The following is a 24,852-nucleotide window of genomic DNA, read 5'->3' as shown; positions in this document are numbered from 1 at the left end:
CAGGGAGGTAAAGGAACCAAGTCCTCCCCCAGGAACCTCTGCAGCAGCAGGTGGATTTGTCTCACTCGAGTGCTGACATTGATGTGATTAGTTTTCTCTCTTAAATGTGCCAAATGACCAGGAGAAAGAATCTGATTGGCTTGGCTTCTGTCAGACTTTCACCCCTGGATCTAACTATCCCTGAATCTATCTCCACAAAAGCAGGTCTCTCTTGTTTATTAGCGTATTACATGTGCCTGGCATAGAGTAGGGGCTCATTAAATATTGAACTAATTTATGTCCACCTAATTGAATAAAGGAATTGGCCATGGTCAGAAGATAGAGACAATTGATACAGACACAGCTGATGGGGGCTCACACTGAGGTGTGGAGTCCGTTTCCATGGTTGAGGGTGAGGCATCCACCTCAGGAGATAACCTCCACATGTGCTCCTCAGCCTCACCTTGCTCTACTTTCCCCTCGCACCAGGAGCCTTTGGCCTTCTTTCATCCCTCGAAACTGCCAAGCTCTTTCCAAACTCAGAGTCTTTGCATATGCTATTCCCTGTGCCAGATGTGTTCTTCTCCACTGTGCTGGTTATATATTTATTGCCTCTCAGCTCCAAATTTGTCCTTTTTTGTGAAAAAATATATGAAAAAAAACAAAAAAAAAACAAAAAAAACCAAAAAATATATGAGCCCTTTAAATAATTTTTGTCAGCTGATATATTAAACTTTGTCAGTAGAGGGAGCTAGAGAGACATTGCAGGAGACAAAAGGTTTTCCTTCCTGGTTCTGTGCTTGGCAGGCTTCTGCAGCAAGGCCAGCAGCTTCTCCTGGTGCCCATCTCGGGCAGTTTTGTAGCACAGAGCCTCCTGTGAGATACCTCACCGTAAGCAGCTTTCCCAGCACCTTGGAGGGCAGATTTCTAGCAAGTCCCAGAGGGTAGAGTTCCAGCAAGTTCCACTGGTGTGAACTACTCTACTAGCCAGCTACCCACAGACAGAAATTCTCCAACAAGGTCTAGGTCTCTATCCCAGGAGTAATGACTGCCCATTATCTCTGCTATTCCTCTATTCTTACTTCTTACTAGCCAATCCATTGTGACTTCAATCCCGTTAATAATTCTTTTGTTTTGGCGGTGCCTCGCGGCGTGCAGGATCTTAGTTCCTCAACCAAGATCGAACCCACACCTCCTGCAGTGGAAGTGCGGATTCTTAACCACTGGACCACCAGGGAAGTCCCTGTTAATAATTCTTTATATCAAACATTCCCTGTTCAAATGACCATGTAGCTTCTTTCTCTTGATTGGACACAGACTGGTATGCACCCCTTCTCTTCACCTGTCTAATTTTATTTATCCTTTAGGTGATAATATCATTTCCTCTGAGAAGACTTCTCTGATATCTCAAACCAAATTATCCCTTTTCTTTTCCTTCATAACATCTTCCACAGTTTTAAAATTATGCATTCATTTGTGTAATTATTATGTCTCTGTCTTCTCCCACTAGGTAACAGGCTCCAGGAGGGTAGTGATCATGTTTATTTTGTCTACTGCCATAAATCCAGTGCCTATTACAGTGCCTAACCCAATAATGGGTCATTAAATGAAAAAGACCTCATTTATTGAGGTCCTGTTACATTCAAGTCACTGGTGGCAACTAAAAAAAAAAAAATAGAACTCAATCCCTGTTCACAGGGGTTTGACAAATTTATATGAAAGAATAAGACCCACACAAAAAATGTAAAGCAGTAAAGGGAAGGTTTCAAAAGAATGGTACAAGTTGTAAGTACGAGTAATTCAGAGGCAATCAAGAATTTAGCCTTAGAAAGACTTTGTATTTTGTGGGGGCTTCCCTGGTGGCACAGTGGTTGAGAATCCGCCTGCCAATGCAGGGGACACGGACTCAATCTCTGGCCTGGGAGGATCCCACATGCCGCAGAGTGGCTGGGCCCGTGCGCCACAACAGATGAGCCTGGGCTCTGGAGTCCACGAGCCACAGCTGCTGAGCCTGCATGCCACAACTACTGAAGCACGTGTGCCTAGAGCCCGTGCTCTCCAACGGGAGAAGACACGACAGTGAGAAGCTCATGCACGGCAACGGAGACCCAACACAGCCAAAAAACAAACAAATTAATTAATTTAAAAAAAAAGACTTGTATTTTTTATAAAATCCCTAGAAATTAATTTCTTCTTAGCTAATTGGATTTTATCTGTTATATATCAATTGGGAGGGAAATGGTCCAAATGAGATCAATTATTTATTTTAGAAGGTACTTTTTGGTAGGTTCATAATTAATTTCAATGAGTTTTTAAAATCTAGCATTATATTTGTATTTGTTCTATGCATTGTAGCTTTCCTAAAGTAGAAATAATTAACTATAAAATTGGAGAAATTACTCACATTTCCTCTTTTCTAGGACTGGGTTTCTGGCTTTAAGCCCTTTCTTCAGTGTGCATTGGTGAGGGTCGGCTGTTAGCTGTTTATATCTATGGTGAGGGTCTTCTACACATGCTTACTTTGGTATGATTTTGGACAAATCACAGTATCACATATTCTAGGATTTGGAGCAGTTAATAGTTAAATTCTGTCCAGTTTCTTCACCCGGAGATGAGGGGCTGTACTATATGTTCTCAGATCCCTTCCAATTCTCTCTGAAGACATGCACACACTTACTGTAAGTTGAGCAATAATTCCCAGTGTCAGGTATGTTTCCCGCTGAAAGTCCATGGTTGTTCAATGAATCTCTGGAATTGTAAATTTTATTTAATACATATACTTAGTGAGGTTTGGCATTTTGAGATGTCAAATGCTTATAAGAATTTTGATTCTTTAGCCCACATTGATCACATAATGTAGCCTTCCTGGTCTTCAGCTTCCTGATTAGAGAGTAATATATTGACAAGATAACATGAAATTTTTGTTTAATTAATAAACTTTTCCTGAGTATTTATTACGTATCAGGCACTGTAGGAATCCCTGAGGATACAAAATTAATACCTGATTCCTGCTCCCTATGTTTAGGGAGAATTGAAGGAAGAAGAAACTGGTGTTACAAAGGTCAGCTAGAAAGCCATTGTGGTCAATTACACTATTTCCTTATGTCAGCTGCAAAAAAGTGCACAACGTGAGAGTTGTGAGTTAAGTTTTATTTGGGGCCTCATGAGGACTATAGCCTGGACTACAGATAGCTCTGAGGAACTGTCAGTGTATATATGATTTTAGTGAAGGGGGATATGTGCAGTCAAGTACACATTTTGGCAGAAGGTTGCTGCTAGTCACGAGGAGCAGATGTCTCCATTAATGATTTTACTAGTTTTCTAGAAATGAGAAGACACAAGAAATTGGGCTCACAAAACCTTCTCCTGAAAATATCTATCTGAAGGTCTTTTCTGCAGTTTTTCCCAGAGTACAGTGTGCCTCGTTTCTGATCTCTACCCTGAACTCCTTTCAGAGTGTGTTGAAGGTCAGCGACTACAGTGGCTAGTGACTTCATTCCTGTAGAATGGCAACAGATGACAAGCGACAACTTTTAGTTGGCACCTATTTTTAGTATTTTCTATTCAATAAAAAACTATCTTTCATAAGAAAGAAGATAGGATGGAGATTATTCAAGATATACTGTGTCAAATTGAAAAATGAAAAAAATGAGTTAAAGATTTGTTTGACCAGAGGCAAGAAAATAGGGACTGCAAAGTGGAAGTTAGACTCCTGAGTGCTTTGAAACTCACAGTTGAGAGGATGAACTTTTCACACGAAGGGCTTTAAGACATGGTCTTCAGATGTATGGCAATAGAAATTTTTGTAAATGCAAAATTTTTGTACTATTGGACGTGAGATGATGATGAATATGTTAAATGTGAGCTGGACAAAGCAGACCAGAAATAAAACAAACCCAGCTGCTAAAATTAAACTTTAAAAAAGCGACCCTCAACCGCTTGGACTGGGAATTTCCACCAGTGTTTGGAGGTCCCCACCTAGACGCACAGTAACCTCTTAGAGACTTGGATGTTCTCCAGGAGAGCCAGTCCTTTTTTTTTTTTTTTCTTTAACCAGAGAAGGAATGATTAGTTGCAGCAAGGAGGGAGAATACCAGGGATCTTTCCCAAAGCAGTGTCTCCCAGGCTTTGCATATTTTAGGCAACCAAAACCAGACAGTCCTATTTTCAGACTTTCCTGTCTGCTCTGTTGACTGCGGCTGCAGCCCTGGTCACAGGTCAGACACCAGCCAGCCACTTCGGCACTCTCTAGTCAGAGCCCCCGCCAAGCCCCCTCCCACCCGCACCCAGAGATCTGGCTTCTCATTGGATCAGCGTGGGGACATGGGCGGCTTCCGATTGGTTTAGAGGAGGGGAGGTGCGTCCTGACGTCACGCCCACCCGAAAAAGTCGGCCTGCTGCTCAGGGTTCTGGAGAGAGAATTCCGAGAAGAAAATAACCCGGAACAACCTGTGAGGGCCTGAGCCTGCCCTCTTTTGGAGCTGGGGTCCCCTCCCACCTATCAGGAGAGCTCCACCCCCCCACTCCCCGCCAGCGCCGGGGTATCAGGTGACCTCAGGCCGGCGCAGTCACGTGACTAGGCGCGCCCGCCCGTTGTGGCCATGGCGGCCTCAGGCTCCGGTGTGGTGAGGCGAGTGGAGGAGCTCGGGGACCTGGCTCAGGCCCACATACAACAACTTAGCGAAGCCGCCGGCGAAGATGGTGAGGGAGCCGAGGAGAGGGAGGGAGGTGGGCGGGCGGATGGCTGTCCAGAGCTGGCGGTCGACGGCCGTAGGGGCTGAGGCTGCGGCCTGTTGTCCGTGTGGATCCCAGGCCAGGACTGCCGAAGGTGTTGCCCTTCTGGCCCGCGCTGTGGGGGTCGCTAGTCCACCTCCAAGAACTCACAACGCCTAAAGGCAAGGCGTTTGCTTCCAGACCCCATTTTTCATAACCCGTGAAAAGCGCTGAAATCCCAGTCATATTAGTGCTGCTTGTCCTTAACTGTCTCGGTAGCAACTGGGAAAAGGGGAAGATCTGGATGGAAGTACACGTGGAAGTTTAAATGAGTTGTTAAAGTTGGATGATGGTACGCAAATAAGTAATGGTTTTGCGTGTAGTAGAGATAGGCGTGTATAACAGTTCGACCTTTTCATTGCTTCGTTGTGAATTTCTGTGTTATGTTTTGGATTCTAAACTCAGCTGTAAACAATACAGAAGAGATTTACATTGGTATAATTTCGACGATTCTCTCACATTCATCACCTCAGGTCTCACAAGGGCCCTGTCAGTACTAGAATACTTTCTTGGAAATGTCTGAGCGGTTTCCTTTGAAAAACTGACGGAGAATTACTTGGACTTTTGTTCTCTTTCAATACTTACCAGCTGCCTCTACGTTTCTACATTATTTCCTTTTGAGTTTTGCACCTTTACTACAGATAGACAGTTTTAAAAATTCTTGTGGACTGTCTCATTGTCATCGAACTCATAGGAAAATAGTAGTGGAACGTTTTCCCAAGCGATTGAGTAGTTGGTGAATTTATTGAATAGGGTCCATGATAAAATGGCTCTAGTTCCAGTGAAGATTATTTGCTGGATTTTCTTTTCTTAGGGTTATGTTCTTAAAAACCCACAGACTACCCTGAGCTGTTTTCTTTTTTGGTTTGTGGTAAGTGAATCACATGACTAGTTAGTTCATGGACAGTAGTAGCTGTACCTGGAAGTGTATCTACGTTACTTCTAAGTAAGCTATTCAGTGATCTCCACCCCATTCCAACTCCATTAGAATCAGTCTAAAGAGATCAAAGAATGTATGCTATTCACTTACCATTGAAACCAAAAGCCATTGTCATTTTCCAATGGACGAGTTCCTTAATCCAGTCTAGAATGAGGACTGAAAATTAAAGTGGTATATATTCTTGTTTGGAGGCTTTAAAGTTCTGAAGTGTACTGGAATTAAAATAATAGTGGTCCACGTAATGAGCTATTCATCAGTATTACTAGCAAGATTTTCTTATATTTATGAAGTTTAATTAAAACATGGTTGCATGTATTTGAATTGAACTTGTATTTTCCCATAGCACAAAAATAATATGCACCTAAAATTTGTCCTTTAATGATATTTATATTAGGTTATACGGATTGATAGTTCCTGTTGTCTTTAAATTAGATCAGATACAACCAGACACTAGTCCATCTAAGAATACTCTCCTTTTTACCTCTGGTCAATTTTTGTTCATTTATTTCTCATTGTACAAGCATAGTATGTTTACTTTATGGAAATATACCATGAGAGGGACCTTTTCCAGGGACTATGTAAGAATCACTTGTCTTTGCCTTGTCAGTCACTACCTTGAATGGTTAGGAAAAATACTACATTTCATAAAAATTTTCTAAAATTGTGAGCCATTATCCCTCCACCTCTGTAATTATGTCATGAATTCATATGAGATACTCCTTCAGCAGCGGTTCAGTGAACTAAGTGCAAGTCTTTACATTTAAAATAATCCTGCAAATTAAGAAGAAAATATCAACTCAGTGTTTTAAGAAGTACCTAAGGAGTATCATGTTTCATACAATTTAGTTCACAATAGAATTTTTTTTCTGAGCTGTGTGGATGGTACTTCTGGGCTGGGGAGAGATAGGAGGGCAGTGCTAAAGAAGTAGTTTTCAATTTAGGTGAATAGTGGACCTTAAAGCGTTCAGAATCTGGTTTAGATACAGGTTAGGCTTTACCAGGGAAAACTTAAAGTCATCATATTATTGCCAACAGATGCAGCTTAAGCTGGTGGTGCTTTTGTTCCAACGCTGAGCAGCTTACGTACCTGTGTAGGTGCTGAGGCTGGATCAGATGGACCCTCACCAAGTGCTACATTTTCTGTCCCTTTGCCAGTGGGAGGAAAAGGATATATATTTCAGGAGGAAGCCACAGAGGGGCATACTTAGGAACTTAAGCGTCTTGATGGTGGGCATATTTAAATTTGACTACGTGAGATGATGCAGAAGTGTGGATGGCACCTTGGTATGGACACTTTGTAGGTTAGGGAGGAAAAATCCATAAGAAAAAGTGAAAACATCGAAGCAAAGAGAATATGACATAAGAGAAAAGGAAGAAATTAGACCATGTAGAGGGGAAGTGAGGGGGAGTTGTTTTTAGAGGGTATATCAGAAGTATTTAGTTTAATTTTGTCTAGGTTTTGAAGGCATAAGTAATTTGTCCCATTCCTAGGTTTTTAAAGGAGTAAAATATTCAGGTAGTTTGTGTAATTTTAATTGTAACAGCTGTTTGCATACATAAATACATAAACACAATTATAAAGTTATAATTGCTCAGAGTGCTTACATTTTATGAGGCATTTGATTTAATCAATCATGTTATTTTTTGGAGAATATATTTATGAAGTTATAAGTTAGTGGAAGTCCTTTCTGTAGATTTATATATATTATTTGTACTATTCCAATACAGGTTTTAAATTTATTGCTTAAACATTTTGAGTATGTCAACATCATAAAAGAAGCATTATGAAAATACAGATTGCACTTAAGAAATGGCAGCTGAACCTAGAAAGTTTTCAGTCCAGCTTTCAAGAATAAATTTCCATGATACATTTAAGTAGGATTAGGCATTATGATGTACTTCATGTTTTACGAAAGATATTATTACCATGCTGTAATAATTTCATTTCATCATTTTAGATATGTAACTTTTTTCATTTAAATGACACTCTGAAACTATGTGAAGTAATCATGGTTTTTTTTTTGAAGAAAAATTAAGTCTTATTTATTTTTAAAACCAAACCACTAGGAAAATATATCACAGGCTTGAAACAGCAAACAGACATGCTGTATTATCATTTCAAGTAATAAGTTGGTTAAAACACAGCAAGGTCCTTAATAAAATGATAAGGTGCCAGAACTGGGGCAAGAACAACGCAGGTCGCAAAAGTGGTATCTGGTAACGGAGGGCTGTCCCTTTTTTTGCCCTAAAGGAGTCACAGCTCGCCCCTGAGTTGCTTACTTTTTCTTCTTTGACCTTCGTGTTGCCAGGGGATTGTCTCAACAGAGCTCTGTTATTACAGGGGGCAAAGTAAGCAATACTGGGTTTAGGCTTTCATTCTGTTATGTTTTATGAAAACAAGATTTTTCCAAGGCCAGTACTTCATAGCTCTCTTAATTATGCAGCTAACAATTCCTCTTTTGCTGTTCATTCCTGAATACTAACATATAGCACAATCAAAATCCCCTTTCCCTTCAAGGGTATCACTGCAAGATTGTCTTGTCACTCAGCTGACTCTGCTGCAGACACTCTCAGGGCCCATTATGGCTGCCAGTTAGAGGGAAGGTTTGCTTCGCCTACCAGTGTGATAGCGCTGCTTATATTTTTGCAGGGTCTCCAGGCTGAAAGATGTCATGTGTGAGAATTTTAAGAAATGTGTATCCACATCTTGATGGCCAGAAATGAATATCCGCAAGGACCCTTTCAAAGTTTTTATCCAAACTACCTCTCCCAACTCTACATCTTAAAGTAACTTCATGCCCTTGTATATAAAACAAAACCAAGCAAAACAAATCGCCAGAAGCCCCCCTTTCCCCTTCTAAATTAGTGACCTCATGGATTTTGTTTTATTTCCAGTTTGTGGAAAATGTTGTAGTGATCCTTCTGGTAAACAGGAGGTTGGCAACGAACAGAAACACCTCTCCTCACACTCCACCAGCTCATAAGCGGGTCAGATGAACCTGCCAGCCTGTTGATATCTGTGTACTAAGAGAAGCTGGTACCTTGGAGGGCTCTGGTTTGGTACAAGGGAGACTCCCTGCTGCCAGGATAAGCACTTGCCACATGAAATTCAGGCTCACAAAAACTCTCCTGTGCTATCTCTGACCCAAATTTTAGCACCAGGTTTTTTCACTTTCTAGGATTCAAACACAAAGGAACCAGTGTCCAGAGGCAAGTGACATAGGCCTTAAACTTGCTGCCATCCTTAATTTCCTCATTCATAAACTTTAGAAAACCCAAATCCCCATTCCTCTTTTTAAATAGATTCCTACCTTCAGCCCTGATGGCCAATAGCAGACATCTATTTCCCAATGGATGAGAGAGACTCCTTCATCTTTGTCACGGTTGGGATGAGGTTTATGTGGTCATCCACACACTTGGTCACGCAACTCTCCAGCTGCCGCTTCACCTGAAGCTCTTTACTCCCCGCATCTATTGAATCTTTGGCTTTGTCGTTGCAATGCATAGTGCACTGGGCCAGGCGGTCCTGGAACTTCTCTAGCTCGCTGGTCACCAGGGCCTGGGCTTGAGCCAGAGGTGCATGGCAGCGCTCAATGCACTGGTGCACTTGCTGCATGGACGCCTGGCTGTCCTCACAACAGCTGGCGCTGCACCGGAAAATGAGGCCCTGCATCTTCCGGATGTTCTGTCTCTCCAGACTCTTCACCATAGAGTCCACCGCCTCCTGCACCCGGAGCTGCTGCAGCTGTGCCATGATGACCCCACGCTGCTCCAGTAATCATGTTTTTATCTCTTATAGATCACTTTTTAATTCGGGCCTCTGCAGCTCTAGAAAAATTGAAACTTCTGTGTGGAGAAGACAAAGAATGTTCAAATCCATCAAATCTTCTTGAACTTTACACACAGGTACTGAAACAGATGTGGTTTCTGACGTTGTTGAGGCAGTTTGCTTATTTAAGAGGGTTACTCCAAAATTTAGGTGTGATGAAAGCAGTTTATTCTCTATTTAAAGTGTTTGTGTTAAAAAAACTGTATGTATAAAGCATATAGACTTGAAGCTGTAAGGCAGTAAGTATCCTTACAAAGAAAAGTTTATTGGATGTGTTGATAAAAAAGGAAAATAAATCTTGCAGATAACAGTATTGCTTCCTTTTATAGATAATTAAGCAAAACTCTCAAATGGGGCTTCCCTGGTGCCACAGTGGTTGAGAATCTGCCTGCTAATGCTGGGGACACGGGTTCAAGCCCTGGTCTGGGAAGATCCCACATGCCGCGGAGCAACTAGGCCCGTGAGCCACAACTACTGAGCCTGTGCGTCTGGAGCCTGTGCTCTGTAACAAGAGAGGCCGCGATAGTGAGAGGCCCGCGCACCACGATGAAGAGTGGCCACCGCTTGCCACAACTAGAGAAAGCCCTCGCACAGAAACAAAGACCCAACACAGCCAAAAATAAATAAATAAAACAAAACAAAACAAAAAAACACTCATGTGCAATTTCCAAGGTGTGAAAGCTTAGTCAGAGGGAATGGAGGTTTCTATAAGGGCTCTGATTATTTTTTTTTCCCCTGAAATTCACCTTTCCTTTGGATTCTCAACTTGACTACCTGTGCTTTTGTTATGCAAGTCCATAAGATTTTTCTGTTCCCCCCTTTTTTTACTTTCCTTTCAAATTCAGACCTTTCTACAGATAAGATCTGTTTTCTCAGTTTTCTCAAACACTGCTGAGGCAAGTGGACACTAAGAAACATAATTTTGAGGGACTTCCCTGGCGGTCCGGCGGTTAAGGCTCCGTGCTTCCACTGCAAGGGGCATGGGTTCGATCCCTGGTCAGGGAACTAAGATCCCGCAGGCTGTGCAGTGCAGCAAAAAAAAAACCAAAACACATAATTTTATTATAGTAAGTAACATTTGTATACCACTTTATAGTTGACAGAGTGCTTCGTATGCCCACCCTTGATTGCCAAGGGATAATAAAGATGAAGTGGTTTATAGGAAATAGAGTAAACTTAGTGAAGTTTCCAAAATGCACGTTCATAGCACTTAGGTGCCTGACACTCTGCTTTCTGTTAGGAGGTACATGGAGATGCTTTCTGCCTTCCGATGCGGTTGAATGAGCCTGTAACAACTACCCACAACCCCCCCCCCCCCCAGAGCTGTTACAATTTGGGAGAAATTTACCTCTCTTTTCTTTCAGAAGGTTCCTTGCTTGTCTTGTTTCTTTCACATGGGAGAGTTCTAAACGTTTTAACTTATTTCTAAGAATAAGGCAAAAGAATTAGAAATATAGATTAAAATTCCCCAAACCCCTTTGGATCTTACTTATCGTTCTCAATCACCAGGTCATTTTCCTTAGTATGATAATCTCTCCCTTCCTGGCTTAGACCTTCTACACGAGAGCACTTAACACTTAAGTAGTGCTGTTTGCTAGGTAATGTTCGAAGTGTTTGCATATGTTAATTCATTTTACCCTCAAAGCAAGGGACTTTGAAAGGCATTTGGATCAGTTTCTTCATTTTGTCAATGAAGAAACTGGCTCCAAAACAAAGATAAAATATGACTTGTCCTTTGTTAGAACTCAGTTTCCTTAGTCTTAGTCCAGTAGATTAAACAAAGAAAAAGGATTGGGTAGTTTTAAAGTGCTGGTGCTTCATTTGAGAAACAGGTAATCCTTTGAAGATTCAGTATACAAAACTAGCGGTAGTGACCTTGTCTTGATATGGCAGGCATTTAGAAAATGTTCAGGAAGTATATATGTATAAATAGCAAAGACTATAATAATTATACTTTTCATAATTATATTGTATATAGTTAGCTTATCTGAATTAAAACATAAATACCCATTTTACTTTTTGAGGGAAACTAGATTATCTTAATTCAGTATTTTAGTAAAATCCTGTGAAGTTTACTATAAAGTTCATCTTAGATTATATTTATAGCTAGATATTTTGACTACTTAAATACTGTGCTAGAAGATTTAAATGTCTAATAAAGTATATATATGTAAGATTAAACTATAAGAATTATTTATTCGAGTTGAAATCATTTATACTTTTTTTTCTCTTTTACTTCAGGCTATTTTGGACATGACATATTTTGAGGAGAACAAGCTAGTAGATGAAGATTTTCCTGAAGATTCTTCACAAAAAGTAAAAGAGTTGATCAGTTTTCTTTCAGAACCAGAAATTTTGGTTAAAGAAAATAACATGCATCCAAAAGTAAGTTTTGCACAACTATGAATTATGGTGGAATGCTGCTGATTACTGTTATATTATCCTTTAGAATCTGTATTTTTTTTTCTTAAATGTATCTTTGTTTTAAATTAAGATTGAAGGAGGGACATAAGAGTTGAACATTTCAGACTGATGTCACAACTCAAGTATCATATTTTTGTAAATATGTTTCAGAATGTTTGTTTGATGGAATTATATTGTAACTACAGTGCCTAGTAATTTTCTAAACATACACATTTGCTGTTTCTGCTCCCTTTACTTTTACAAGATGCTGTGTTTTCTTGAAGATCCCTAGTAACCTAATACCACATCTCTCGTCCTTTCAGTCTTCTGCCTGGACATTTGTTGCCTTTCTTACCAATGATCGCCCCATCCCTTGGAGGCCCTGCATGCTCCTCTTCGTCTCTAAGAAGCCTTGCTCTTGCTCTTTTTCAAGCATCTCCCCTCTCTTCCAATCTGGAAACATAGGCACTCCCCAAAGATATCTCCTTAATCCTCTGATAGTCTGTAGTTTGTCTTTGCTTGACAACTTGTTTTTACTGCTGTCTCTGTTTAGATGATTCCAAGATTTTTGTCTCTAGCCCTGGCTACTCTTTCAAGCAAATAATTTCTCATCTTGAACTGTCCGCTGGCTTTCTCTACGTAGATATCTTTGTTGCTCTTTGTGTTTATCAGGGAATGCTAACTGTGGAAAGAAATAATCCCAAGTTTTAAATGATACCACATAGTAAAAGTTTGATTTATTAAAATTGTTTTTGTGTATATCTTTTCATTGTTTTATTTTAGCAGTAGTAGAAATTGTTTCAAGTAACATATTTCTGAAAACTTATTTTTTCAGTCAGATTATGGAATACTTATATTTCAAATATATTAGAGAATTGGCTACTAAAATACTTGAACATCAATTTTCTAGAAATATGTGTAAATTGGAGTAATTTTAATTTTCACGTAGCAATAGATTTCTATATTTCTAATTGATTCAGAGTAAGGCATTCCTGTGTAGGTTGCTAAGTAAAGAGCAAATTTTGTGAAATGAGTATTTTTTAATTGCTCAATATTTTGAAATTTAATTTTGATTTTTACAGACACGAAGTTTCTCTTTTTAGCTGTGTCTTTGTTGTATTTCAGCACTGCGATTTGCTTGGGGATGAACTCCTGGAATGTCTCTCTTGGAGACGAGGAGCCCTACTCTACATGTATTGTCATTCTCTGACCAAAAGGAGAGAATGGCTCACAAGAAAATCTAGCTTGCTTAAAAAGGTGAAAAAGCATTCCTCATACATGTTTTATTGTTGACATTTATAGGTTTCCAAAAGCTGTTCAGTACAGGATTAAGAGTAGAAGAATCAAAGGGCCTGGGTTGGCATTCCAGGCCTGTACTTACCAGCTATGTAATCTTAAACAAATTGGAATTACTGTGAAGATTAAATAAGATAACATGTAAAAGCCCTTTGTAAACTGGGAAGTTTTATATGTTTTTTTTTAAGTTCTGGATTTTTATTTTTTATTGTACAAGATAGATAATCTATATTAATTTCTAAGCATATTTTTGGCCTGAAGAAAACAAACTTGGTTGTGAGCCTCTCTCTATCAGCAGATCACTCCTAAAGATCCCACATGACCCTGCTCCTAGGAAATTGTGGCCCTCTGATTTTTCTTGACTCTTCTGACCAAATTAGTAAATCCAAAGATCCTGTCTTAATATTTGTATCACTAAGGATCCTTCCTAACTTAGGTTGATTGTACACATGGTTTATGTGGGCCTGCAAATGAGAGGTCACACTTTCAGATGTAAAAGTTTGATCATAATATTTCTAAATTGTAATAAAGTACATCCATATTTTTAACAAGTTTTTGAACACATCTTTATTATCTTTAACCTTTTCTTGCTCTGATGACATTTTTGACAAGTATATTACTGAATCATGTGTTCTTGGTTAATGATTTCTCTTTTTTTCCCATACTCTTTTACTAATTGGAGGGTTATACTTATAAAAGTTTTGGGGTAGTAGGTTCTTATATTGTAATGTAATAATCATATGATATATCTGTATATTAGCCAATATTCTCTTGAGTAAAAATATTAACATTTGAAGTTTCTGCAGTTCTGCATCTAATACTTGGATTCTTTGTCTTTGACTTTCATTTAGTACCTTGTTGATGGAATCAGTTATTTGCTACAGATGCTGAATTTTCGGTGTCCCATCCAGTTAAATGAAGGAGTTTCTTTCCAAGACCTAGACACAGCTAAATTACTGAGTGAAGGTAATGTGATCCTTTTTGTAGTTTTCTAAGTGTTTTAAAGCATTTTTAAATTTTAAGAAGTTTACTAGATTTAACTTTGATTGAAATAAATTTCAGGTTACATTATAGACAGAAAAATAATAAAAGGGCTTTTTAAACAATTAAAAAAGTCTTCTCACGTAATATAGAGAAATACTGCTAATCTCTGCTTAGTAATTTAGGGACAGTAATATATCATGTTGCTTTTACTTACTTTGCATCCCCACAAAGCCCTGATCCTGCTCTAGGTTCAGCTAATTGTAACAGAGACTGGAGGTAACTTTTATTTTATTTTTATTTTTTAAAATTTATTTTATTTATTTATTTGGTTGCACCAGGTCTTAGTTGCGGCAGGCGGGCTTCTTAGTTGTGGCTGGCGGACTCCTTTGTTGTGGCATGAGAACTCTTATTTGCAGCATGCATGTGGGATCTAGTTACCTGACCAGGGTTGAACCCAGGCCCTCTGTATTGTGAGCGCGGAGTCTAAACCACTGCACCACCAGGGAAGTCCTGGGACTGGAAGTAACTTTTAAACAAGGAGAAATTTACTGCTTTTTCACTTCAAAAAGGTCTAGAGCTGGTTATGGTGGCTTCATGGCATCATCAGGTTCCTATCTTTTTCCTCCATCGTCTTTCAAAGTGGAGCGCTACAGCTTCAGAAGGAGGCGAGTTATATAGAATGCATGTAAACAGTACTTGCCAGAGTTGTGCAACATGCATCCCTGTTGAGGACATTGCTTCCATTCTCAGTGTCTCAAGATGCTGCTGGAGCTCCTTCCGTCTCACCTGTGTTCCAGTCCATAGGAATGGCAAAATGATGTTTCTTTCAGCCAGGTCTTTCTTTCATCCTTCTCAAGTTTGTTACAACACTTAGAACACTTCTACCTACATTTCACTGGCCAGAATTTAATCACATGGCTTCATATAGCTACAAGGGAATCTGGGATGTATAGCCCTTTACATGATACATTGCCATCCCAAATAATGTCTCTTTACTAAGAAAGAAAGGAAGAATGAATATTGGGTGGTAACTGCTAGTTTCTGTCATAAACTTATATGCACTTAAAAATGTTAGGAACTGGATATAGAGCATCATTTGGGTTTTAGACTGAGGTTTGAGAGGGAAGAACCACTTACTTTTAGCGTCTCTTTTTACAAATGGAAGAACTGAGGTCCTGATATGCCTGATAAGGTCACATAGCTGGCAAGTGATGTTAGGTTCTTTGTGTAAACTTTCTTTATGCTTCATCTGAAATTTTGGGGAAATTTTGATGGGGAAAATTCAAACATGGGGAATAAGAAGAAAACTTCTTAGGGAAAATTCTGTGTTTTAATTCTATAAGTGTATTTTAATTCTTTCTTTGTTAGCTTCTATAGGCTTTTCCTTTCCATTAGAAAACATCACACAGAAAAAAAACACCATGATTTAAGAGCCATTAACATATGACTGGCTACTGTTGTCCAAAAGTTGTTACCTTCAGTTTATTCAGGCAAGTAGCTTGTCCTAAAAAAACTTGTGACTATAAGGTGCTCCTTCAGTGGGCATGATGTTTTGACAAACATGGGGTGTTTTGATTTATTTGTGGGAAGTATTTATTCCAGGTAACTAGTGAACCGATTACCTGCATTAAAAATGATCTTTCTAAAATTTCCTCACCCACATGGATTGATTTAAAAGAAAAAGCAGAGATGGGCATTAAAGCTTATTTAGAACCAAAGAAAAGAGCACAAGTCACCAATTTCCCTTATTCTCCCATTTCTAGTCATAAAGTCATATATTCTCATGGCCTAGAATTTTTTTATCACGATGCTTGTGATACTGGTGTCTTCTCTTGGATTATAATTGATTACACTCGCCTCTATCTTCCATTGCTTCTTCAACAGGGGAATCAAAGTCACAGAAAGGGTCTCTTTTTTCCAGGAAACAACAAAACAGCATCAACTCCCTAGCAGTTTTGCCACAGGCATCAGTCCTCTTTTGGTGCTGACTTCTTGCTCTCATCTAAAGCAGTTTGTTCCTCCCTACTTCATTCCTCAAGATGTAGATTAGAAGCCAGGAAGCCTACTTTTCATAGGCTAAATTACTCTTAAGGCCCTGGTGGAGTGGTTCTAATTTTTTTTTTAATTTTTTGTTAGTCAATATAAAAAACATAATTCGGAATAATTCTTAGTACTAATTAGAGAGAAAAGTTCTATGTGAATCATCAAAATATTTTTGTGGCCAGATCTTAATGATAATTTGCCTGATTTTACATAAAACTCAAAACAGTGTATACTTAGTATGATTTTTATTTCGTTTTCCAAGGTGAGATAATCATTTTGTCCTTTGGTCATTACCTGTATGCCATTAAATTTTCAGCTTTTAAAAATTACCAGGTAATGTATTCAGTAAATCTTTTTATCTCATTTCTATGGTTCATTCTTCTGTGGGCCCTTATAAAAATAGCCTTGTCAGGATAACTCTGGAGTTAACTAGGTTAAAAGATTGTTCAGCTGTGCACATCCTTGGGTTATGCCCTTTTTATGCCACTGAAGAGCCCCCTTTCCAGCAGCCTTTGGCTCATAGCTTAGCCCAGAACCTGGATTTCAGATGGCTTAAAGGAGCAGCTCTGAATTGACATCACTAATTGCTTGGGTAGCTTGTTTAAAAATACAGATTTCTTTTCTTTTCTTCTTTTTTTTATGTTATCTTTTTTTTAAAATTAAATTTATTTATTTTTGGCTGCGTTGGGTCTTCGTTGCTTTACGCGGGCTTTCTCTAGTTGCAGCGAGCAGGGGCTACTCTTCGTTGCAGTGCTCAAGCTTCTCATTGCTCTGGCTTCTCTTGTTGTGGAGCACAGGCTCTAGGTGCGCAGGCTCAGTAGTAGTGGCATGTGGGCTCAGTAGTTGTGGCTTGTGGGCTCTAGAATGCAGACTCAGTAGTTGTGGTGCACGGGCTTAGCTGCTCTGCGGTATGTGGTATCTTCCTGGACCAGGGCTCAAACCCTTGTCCCCTGCATTGGCAGGCAGATTCTTAACCACTTCGCCACCAGGGAAGTCCCCAAAAATACAGATTTCTGTGTATCACATTCAGGTTCTGATTTAATTTGTGGAGTTCAGGAATCTATTTTTATAATCTACTGTAATTATGATGCAGTCAGATTTAGACATCAGTGCTTCTAGAGAATGCCAGTCTGGCCACCTTTTTTTTTCTATGAAGGTCATCTTTCTGCCATCACTTTTACTTCATGGGTTATTCACTCTCTTCCTCCCTGCACCCCGCACTCTCTTGATGTGTTTGCCAAGGATATAAGCAGTGCAAAGTGAAGTATTTTATTGAAAACAATGCTGATCATTAGCAGAAAAAATACCAAGGAAAATTTGTAGCAGCAAAAAGACTATAGCTACAGAGTAATGGATTCCTTGGGGGAGTAGAGAGGGAGAATGTGTAATTTTTACGTTGTTCATTTCTTCCTTTGGTATTTTAACGCAGTACAGTAGTTTAGCATAGTCTGTGGACCAGCAGCCTCACCCTAGGTCCTAGGACTTTGTTAAAAATGCAGATTCATAGACCCAATCCCATACCTGAATCTGAAAGTTTTGGAGGTGGGAGCCCAGCAATCAGCATTTCAACATGTCCTCCAGGTAATTCTAATGCAGGCTAAAGTTTGAGAACCACTCTTTAGCATATAGCTATTCATTCTCTCCTCAGAAACACCTTTCCAAAGGATATCTGTGTACCTTGTTTAACCATCACTCCCTGTTAATATAAAGGATGAGGCTAACTTAGAGTTGGGCACAAATTGAATGCCAGCTCTCCCTTAAGCAAACACTTCTCATCTTTCCCAAGTGGCTTCACTTTGTGGGACTTACTTCAGCTCCTCCTCCTGCTTAAAAGTTAACCTTCTTTTCATTTTTGCTTCTGTCTCCTTACTCCCCTCTACCAGTCTTTTGAGGAATAATTAGGGTGTAGGATCACAAAAATGAAAAAGGATATAAATTCAGTGAAATGTCCTATCTAATATGAAATATAATTCTGCAGTGAAAATCGTTAATTTGGAAAAAACAGCAAACTATTCCTTAAGAAAACTCCATGAAATTAAGGAGGGCATGTGGAATCTTGATTTTTGCGAACTGGGGCTTAAAAGAGCTTTAGTGAGTTATACAAAGTCGATAATTTATCCCCAGATCTTTACAAGTCTAGGTCTTTTTGTTTTTATATCAAATTAATATACTTTGTGTGTCATAAATGTTTAATTATATAATCACCTTCCATAATAAGCAGGCTTTCAACTTTTGATGGAAATCCTGCAATGTATTCCTTTTTCCTGGGAACATAAAGCATCTTGGATACAATTTAACATCTTTGGTAACTTAGAATCATATGGCCTCTAAGGGACATGATTATGCAGGATCATCTCTGTACACTGCTGTAGAAATATAGGAACTGTATTATTGATCCTGAGTATACCCCTAAATAAAAGCTGTGTTCATGGATGGGATTGAGGGAATCTCTGAGTACTCTGAAATTGTATGTGGAATATGGGATGTACGTTCTGGGAGAGGTTCCATCGATTTAGATTAGATTCTCAAAGTGATCCTAAAGAGAACACCAGAAAGATTAACACACTGACCTATATGATTCTTTAAAAATAATTCTTTTTTTGGGGAGGGTGGGATTGGGTCTCTTTTATAGATAAAATAGAGATAGAAGTGCCTATGGAATGAGGATTGTGTTAGTGATATTTGGCTTTTCTAAGTACAGCTGTTAAATGAGAAGGGAAAATGCTTAATGATGTAAAAGGATTTTATTAGAGTCTTAATCACCAGGGTTTCTTTTTAAATTTTTAACTTCTAATCTCTCAACTTAAATGACTTTCCCAGGAATATTTAGTGACATTCATTTGCTGGCTATGATGTACAGTGGAGAAATGTGTTATTGGGGATTGAAGCATTGTGCAGATCAACAGCCAGAAAATCATGAAGTGGATACTGGTGTTTCTGGAGCAAGCTACACTACACACAAAGAACCTTTGGATTTCCGAGAAGTAGGAGAAAAAATTTTGAAAAAGTATGTATCTGTGTGTGAAGGACCCCTGAAAGAACAAGAATGGAATACAACAAATGCAAAACAAATTTTAAACTTCTTTCAGCATCACACTAACTAGTAAGTTCATCTACTCCTTTTCAAACAGGAAAACAAAAAGGCTCAGGAAATGGAAGTTCCAGAAAAGAAGACATATTGATACTGAATTTAGGAACATTACACTACATAAAGATAGCCAGCATGGTTACCCTTTTTTAAATGCCATCACCATCTTTCACTATATATTCTTTTTATTAAAAAAAAAAAAGATTTTTTTTGATGTGGACCATTTTTAAAGTCTTTACTGAATTTATTACATTATTGCTTCTGTTTTATGTTTTGGTTTTTTGGCCGTGAGCCATGTGGGATCTTGGCTCCCCGACCAGGGATCGAACCTGCACCCCCTTCATTGGAAGGCAGAGTCTTAACCGCTGGACCACCAGGGAAGTCCCTCACTATATATTCTTAAACCTGTGAAGGAATGATTCTTTAATATCTAAAATGGCATTTATGTTATTCTAACTCACTCTGAACTACAGATATCCTGTAACTAATACTAAGGAGAAATCCAATTTATCTCTATAAAGAGTTTTTTTCTATTACTTCAGATTTTTTTTTATTGTGGTACAATATACATAACATAAAATTGAACATTTTAACTGTTTTTAGATTATTTTTTAATCTCCCTGTCTTGAAGTTTGCTGTACTTCAGAGATTAAAATCAAGTCCCCTCTTTGCTTTGTATATATGCTATAGATATAAAAATTGGCAAAATGAAAAATTTTGACCAACATCCATGTACCATTTCCAGACTAAGATAAATAATGAAAGACTCCACAAAAGAATTTTTGTTTGTTTCACCACGTACTACTAATGGCATTTAAAATTTTTAGTCTATTAGGCATTTTATAAAAATTTCAAAATTTTCCTATTTTGTTTCAAAGAATATGCACGGTTTATTAAATGAGTAATGAAGATAAAACCATGTTAGGTTAGTCCGCCATTAGTCTTATGTCTTTAGAGCACATCTTTTCATGTTTTGAAATTTTAATAGTTTTTGTCTTTAATTGTAGGGGTGAGTGTTAAAGGCCGAGAGCCCCACCTGGTATCTTGCTGACAGTCTTTCTGTCTACCTCAGTTCCTGTTGTCGTCTTGGGATGATCTGTCTGATACCTTGCCAATATCCTTCACCTCTGGGCCGTTGACTTCATCACATTCCAGGAACTTAACTCCCACGGCCTCAACATGAATATCACCATCCTGAGTTTCTCTTTCTGAAATCTTAAATTTCAATAGCTAATGACATTCTTATCTTTCCAGTTTTTTACTTCCTCATTTTGATTGATTCTTCTCCCTCTTATTTCTTTTGTATCTCTTTAGCTTCCTCATAGCCTCCTCCTCTTGCTGCCCCCTTTTCTCCTCACCATCAGCCTCTTTCAGATTTTCTTCCTTCCCTGTCCAGCCTTGGCCTTATGGGGCACCATATGACATGCTCTCCACAGTCCCTTCAAATCCATCTTCCCCTGGTCTTTCAGCCTAATCATTCTGCAGTCCCTCAACATTGAATTAATCCTATTGTTCCACCTTCTTTTTTTGGGATGCTGAGTTCCATGTGAAGTTCCTGCAGCTCCTTCAAAGTGGAATCACTCTAAGTGTCTTGCCTTCAGCTTTAGAAGAGCCCTCAGTGTAAGCCTTTTGTCTGTTACTAGTGTGGCCCCTGTCCCTTTCCCACTGTGGCTAATCCAAACCTCTGACTTGCCTCATCACTCTCCTCTGGCCCTTTGTCCCCTCACCTAGCACATGGCTGTTGGTCCTGTCTTACAGAAAATAGAGACTATGAGGAGGTCAGTGTTTGTTCACCCATTTTGCCCTGCTCATGTCCCCGCTTTGAGGAGGAAAAGAGGTATCCTACTTCGTGTTGAAGACTAGTCTCCACGTTTCCTCTCTGCCGGCTCCCTCATTCCCCCGACGCTTCTCTTTTTTCTGCCAATATCCTGTACGTATTGCTCTTTTCCAGAGTACTGTTTTTTCTTTTTCCTCCCTCTTCTCCCATTTTTCCTTCCTTCCTTCCTTTCTCCCTTTTTTCTTTTTTACTTACTCTAAATACAGTTGACCCTTGAACAACACAGGTTTGAACTACGTGGGTCTACTTACACGTGGGGTTTTTTTCAGTAGTAAATACTACAGTACTACACAATCAGTGGTTGGTTGCATCTCCGGATACAGAGGAATTGCAGATATGGAGGGCTGACTAAAAGTTACATGCAGATTTTTTTTTTTTTTTTTTCCGGTACACGGGCCTCTCACTGTTGTGGCCTCTCCCGTTGCGGAGCACAGGCTCCGGACGCACAGGCTCAGCAGTCATGGCTCACGGGCCCAGCAGCTTCGCGGTATGTGGGATCCTCCCGGACTGGGGCACGAACCCACATCCTCTGCATCGGCAGGCGGACTCTCAACCACTGCGCCACCAGGGAAGCCCTATATGCAGATTTTTGACTGCTAGGAGGATTGCACCCCTAACTCCATCATTGTTCAAGGGTCAACTGTGCATTTATGTGATGTTATTGATAGCCACAGCTTCTATCACCTGTAATGTTAGGCTGACTCCCAAACCTGTAGCTTGAAACCCAGCTTCTGCTTTCTAAACCTTCTTTCTAACTGCCTATTAAATATCTTCACTTAGACATCCCATAGTAATTTTAAATTCGATATGTTCAAACAACTAATCCTTACTTTTCATCTAAAATCTTTTCCAGTTCATGTTTTCTCTTTTTTTGATCTTCCACGAAGCAGGGCAACACAGAATGCTGTAACCTACTTCTGCCTACCGTGCCAGCCACATCTCTGCAGCTCTTCCTGTGTGATCATTTTCTAGTCCAGTGTTCCTTAGGCTCATTTTTGATCAACATTCTGATGGAGCTGCTTGGGACAAGGAGAGTCTCTCCCTATCTCTGCCTTTGTCTCCTTGTTTATCCTTACACAGCTAAGAAGATTTTTATTTAACTTAGCTTTTACAAGTTTTGCTATGAAAATAACCTTTGTGCTTTCTAAGTATAAATGTTTAAATCACAGACTGCCCACCCTCACCCCACCCTTTTTGGAGAATCATGATCAATCACAAGTATACTAGTTCCTTCCCCAATGTGCTGTGTGTATTTTTTCCTCAATATCCTCGTTACTTCTGGCTGGAACACTTTGCCCTTCTTTGTAGTCAAGTGAATACCTATTTATCCTTTAGGACTCAGCTCCAGTGATATTGGATCCATAAGGCTTTTTCCAGCCCTTTTCAGTCAAAGTTACATGTCATTCTGCTTCTGCTCCCTGAAACTTCCCCAACCCATGTTATCACACTGATCACATTGCTTTATAGTCATTTTTCTTATGAGTTGGCAAACTCCATATTTTAAAAATGTATCTTTATGTATAGTGCTTAATGAATAGTAGGCCCTTAGTAATGTTTTTGAATTAATAAGAGGTATGATTCTTAAGTGCTGAAGTCTGCCACAAAAGGGTTACTGCTCTTGGATTCCAAACTGCCCTGACCTCTGTACCAGTGGTTGACAAGGCCAAGAGGGAATTACTCCTCAGAGGAGTAAAGTATCATTTAGATCTAGAACCAGAGAAAAGTAGAGAGCTTTCTCTTCAGAAGCTGGGAACTCCATTTTGTCTTCATGACCCTGTGAACCACTTGGGTCTCTCACTGGTTGGTACACTAATGGGGCTACTGTTGGGTGCTTTTTGTACAACTTTTTCATCCCCCACACAATTGGAGAATAATTTGTAGACCATAACAGTTATAATGCTTTTTACTGTGATGTATTACAAAACAATGGACAGTACATTTTTGTATGTGTTAAAGCCTGCTATGTAAATTCTGTTTCATTTAGAATGGATTAACTTCAAAATACCAAATACTCCACATAAGAAAAGTACTATAATTACTGTAATTCACTCATCAACAACTATTATGTGCCTATTACATGCTAGGTTTTATCCTAGGCACTGAGTATATAGCTTTGTAAAACACCAGAGTTTGTTTTCTAGTGGAGGAAGTTAACGCATTTTAAGAAATAAATGTGTAGCTTGGTGAGTGATGAGTGCTATGAAGAATAAAGCAGGGCATGGGGCTAGTGTGACTCAAGAGGGGTGCTGTTTTATTTAGGGTGGTTGGGAAGGCACCTGTAAGCACCTGTCCACTTCAGCATTTGGGTCTACCCCTCTGGTTGAATACTGTTCAGTGTGCCATTGCACATTCAGTATATTCATGAAGTTTCTCTTTCTTATGGAAGTTTTGATGATGAATTAAACAATGAATCACTACCTAAGAACTTCTCATTTTGATCCCATTTAAAGGGTTTCTCTCCAGTGTGGCCCTTACTAATGGGTAAGTGATAACCTAAGGACCTTGTAGCATTTATTACACTTGCAGTTTCTCTCCATTTTGAACTCTGATGGTTACTAAAACTCTGTTAAAGGATTTTTCATGATCCTTAAATTTGTATGGTTCTTTTCCATTATGAATTTTCTCATGTTATCTAGGCTTTGAGACTTAGTTAAAGGCTTGTCTGCTTTGCTGCATTTATAGGGTTTCTGGCTACTGTAAATTGTTTGATGCTGATTAAGGTGCAGATCATGAGTGAAGACTTTCCCTTACTTGTTTGCATACAGTAGAGTGAGGTGAGAGTCATTGGCTAAAACCCCACAATGAAATTTACATTCCTGCCTTTACAGTCAGTCCCACTGGGAATTCTCTGATGTTCATTAAAGTGGGAGATTCATTTTAATGCCATTTTTTAAAAACCCACAGCTGGCTTATATGCTAGTTTTAGATTGCTTGTCACTTTTCTCTCTCCACCTTCCAGGGCTCCTTTTCTGACTCCCATAAGGATACCCCTTCTACCACAGAATACAGGATTCCATAGTTCTCTAGTATCACCTCCTTGTATTATTTTTTTTAACACAATATGAGCTATCATGGAAGTATTACATTAACATACATTTAATGTATCCACAGTTAAAATATGCATTATGTATTCGTGCTGCTGTTCCTTACTGTTTTTTATTTTCCTACTTCTAGTGAAAATTTCCAAGTAAAATGTTTTGGAGCATATAAAATTTAAAAAAAAATAAAACCATAGTCCCATATTTGTATCTTTATTTTCTTTTATATCTGAGTGTTGTGTCAGAATGAAAACTTTTATCATGTTAGTTTACGATTTATAATCAAGCAGGACCCTATGGGGCCTTTCTGGGACAGATTCCTCCCCTCCCCCCATGTCCTCCACCTGCCTCTTGTTTATAGAAAAACTTTAGCCTCCTAGGCTTTCCCCAAGTTCCAAAAATAAATTTAATCAGAGAAGTGAGAAAATGCAGAAACAAAGGAAAACAGTCAAACAGGACAAAATAATAATGGTTTAACCATTAAACAAAGTCAAGGACCTTTCGTTCCTCCTCAAGGGTTATAGATAATATTCTGAGCCATACCCTTAGAGCTGTTTTGCAAATACTGAAAATCCCACCAGGTGGAAGAAGTTAACTATATGCTACCCACAAGCACATAGACCCCAGACTGGTTGGAACCAG

The 24,852-nt window shown here is 39.1% G+C and overlaps 2 protein-coding genes across 3 annotated transcripts; one reads left to right on the top strand and one right to left on the bottom strand.

Annotated features, from left to right (window-relative positions):
- The first annotated feature begins 4,368 nt into the window (after positions 1-4,368).
- Positions 4,369-24,414, top strand: RIMOC1 (RAB7A interacting MON1-CCZ1 complex subunit 1). 2 transcript variants are annotated; one of them, XM_033421198.2, is made up of 7 exons: positions 4,369-4,680; positions 9,492-9,598; positions 11,763-11,906; positions 13,050-13,181; positions 14,072-14,186; positions 19,068-19,350; positions 20,343-24,414. In XM_033421198.2, coding segments are annotated over exons 1-7 (882 nt in total). In that variant the 5' UTR covers positions 4,369-4,580; the 3' UTR covers positions 20,344-24,414. The 2 variants fall into 2 exon arrangements, with proteins under 2 accessions (XP_033277089.1, XP_033277088.1); XM_033421197.2 differs by having other exon boundaries at positions 4,370-4,680; positions 19,068-24,414.
- LOC101285408 (protein FAM136A-like) lies at positions 9,033-9,485 on the bottom strand. The gene has a single exon (XM_033421199.2). It carries the CDS (start codon positions 9,444-9,446, stop codon positions 9,033-9,035), a length of 414 nt encoding a protein of 137 aa, XP_033277090.1. The 5' UTR covers positions 9,447-9,485.
- Positions 24,415-24,852: the final 438 nt, after the last annotated feature.

Source organism: Orcinus orca, chromosome 3, assembly GCF_937001465.1.
Source record: "Orcinus orca chromosome 3, mOrcOrc1.1, whole genome shotgun sequence".
Lineage (NCBI taxonomy): Eukaryota > Metazoa > Chordata > Mammalia > Artiodactyla > Delphinidae > Orcinus > Orcinus orca.
Note: the sequence above shows the minus strand (reverse complement) of the source record. Positions and strands in the feature narration are given on the sequence as shown.

Coding starts and splice junctions, on each gene's coding strand:
- LOC101285408 (XM_033421199.2), bottom strand. CDS start 9,446: ATGGCACAGCTGCAGCAGCTCCGGGTGCAGGAGGCGGTGGACTCTATG.
- RIMOC1 (XM_033421198.2), top strand. CDS start 4,581: ATGGCGGCCTCAGGCTCCGGTGTGGTGAGGCGAGTGGAGGAGCTCGGG. Junction 4,681..9,491: donor CGAAGCCGCCGGCGAAGATG/GTGAGGGAGCCG, acceptor TATCTCTTATAG/ATCACTTTTTAATTCGGGCC. Junction 14,187..19,067: donor AGCTAAATTACTGAGTGAAG/GTAATGTGATCC, acceptor TGACTTTCCCAG/GAATATTTAGTGACATTCAT.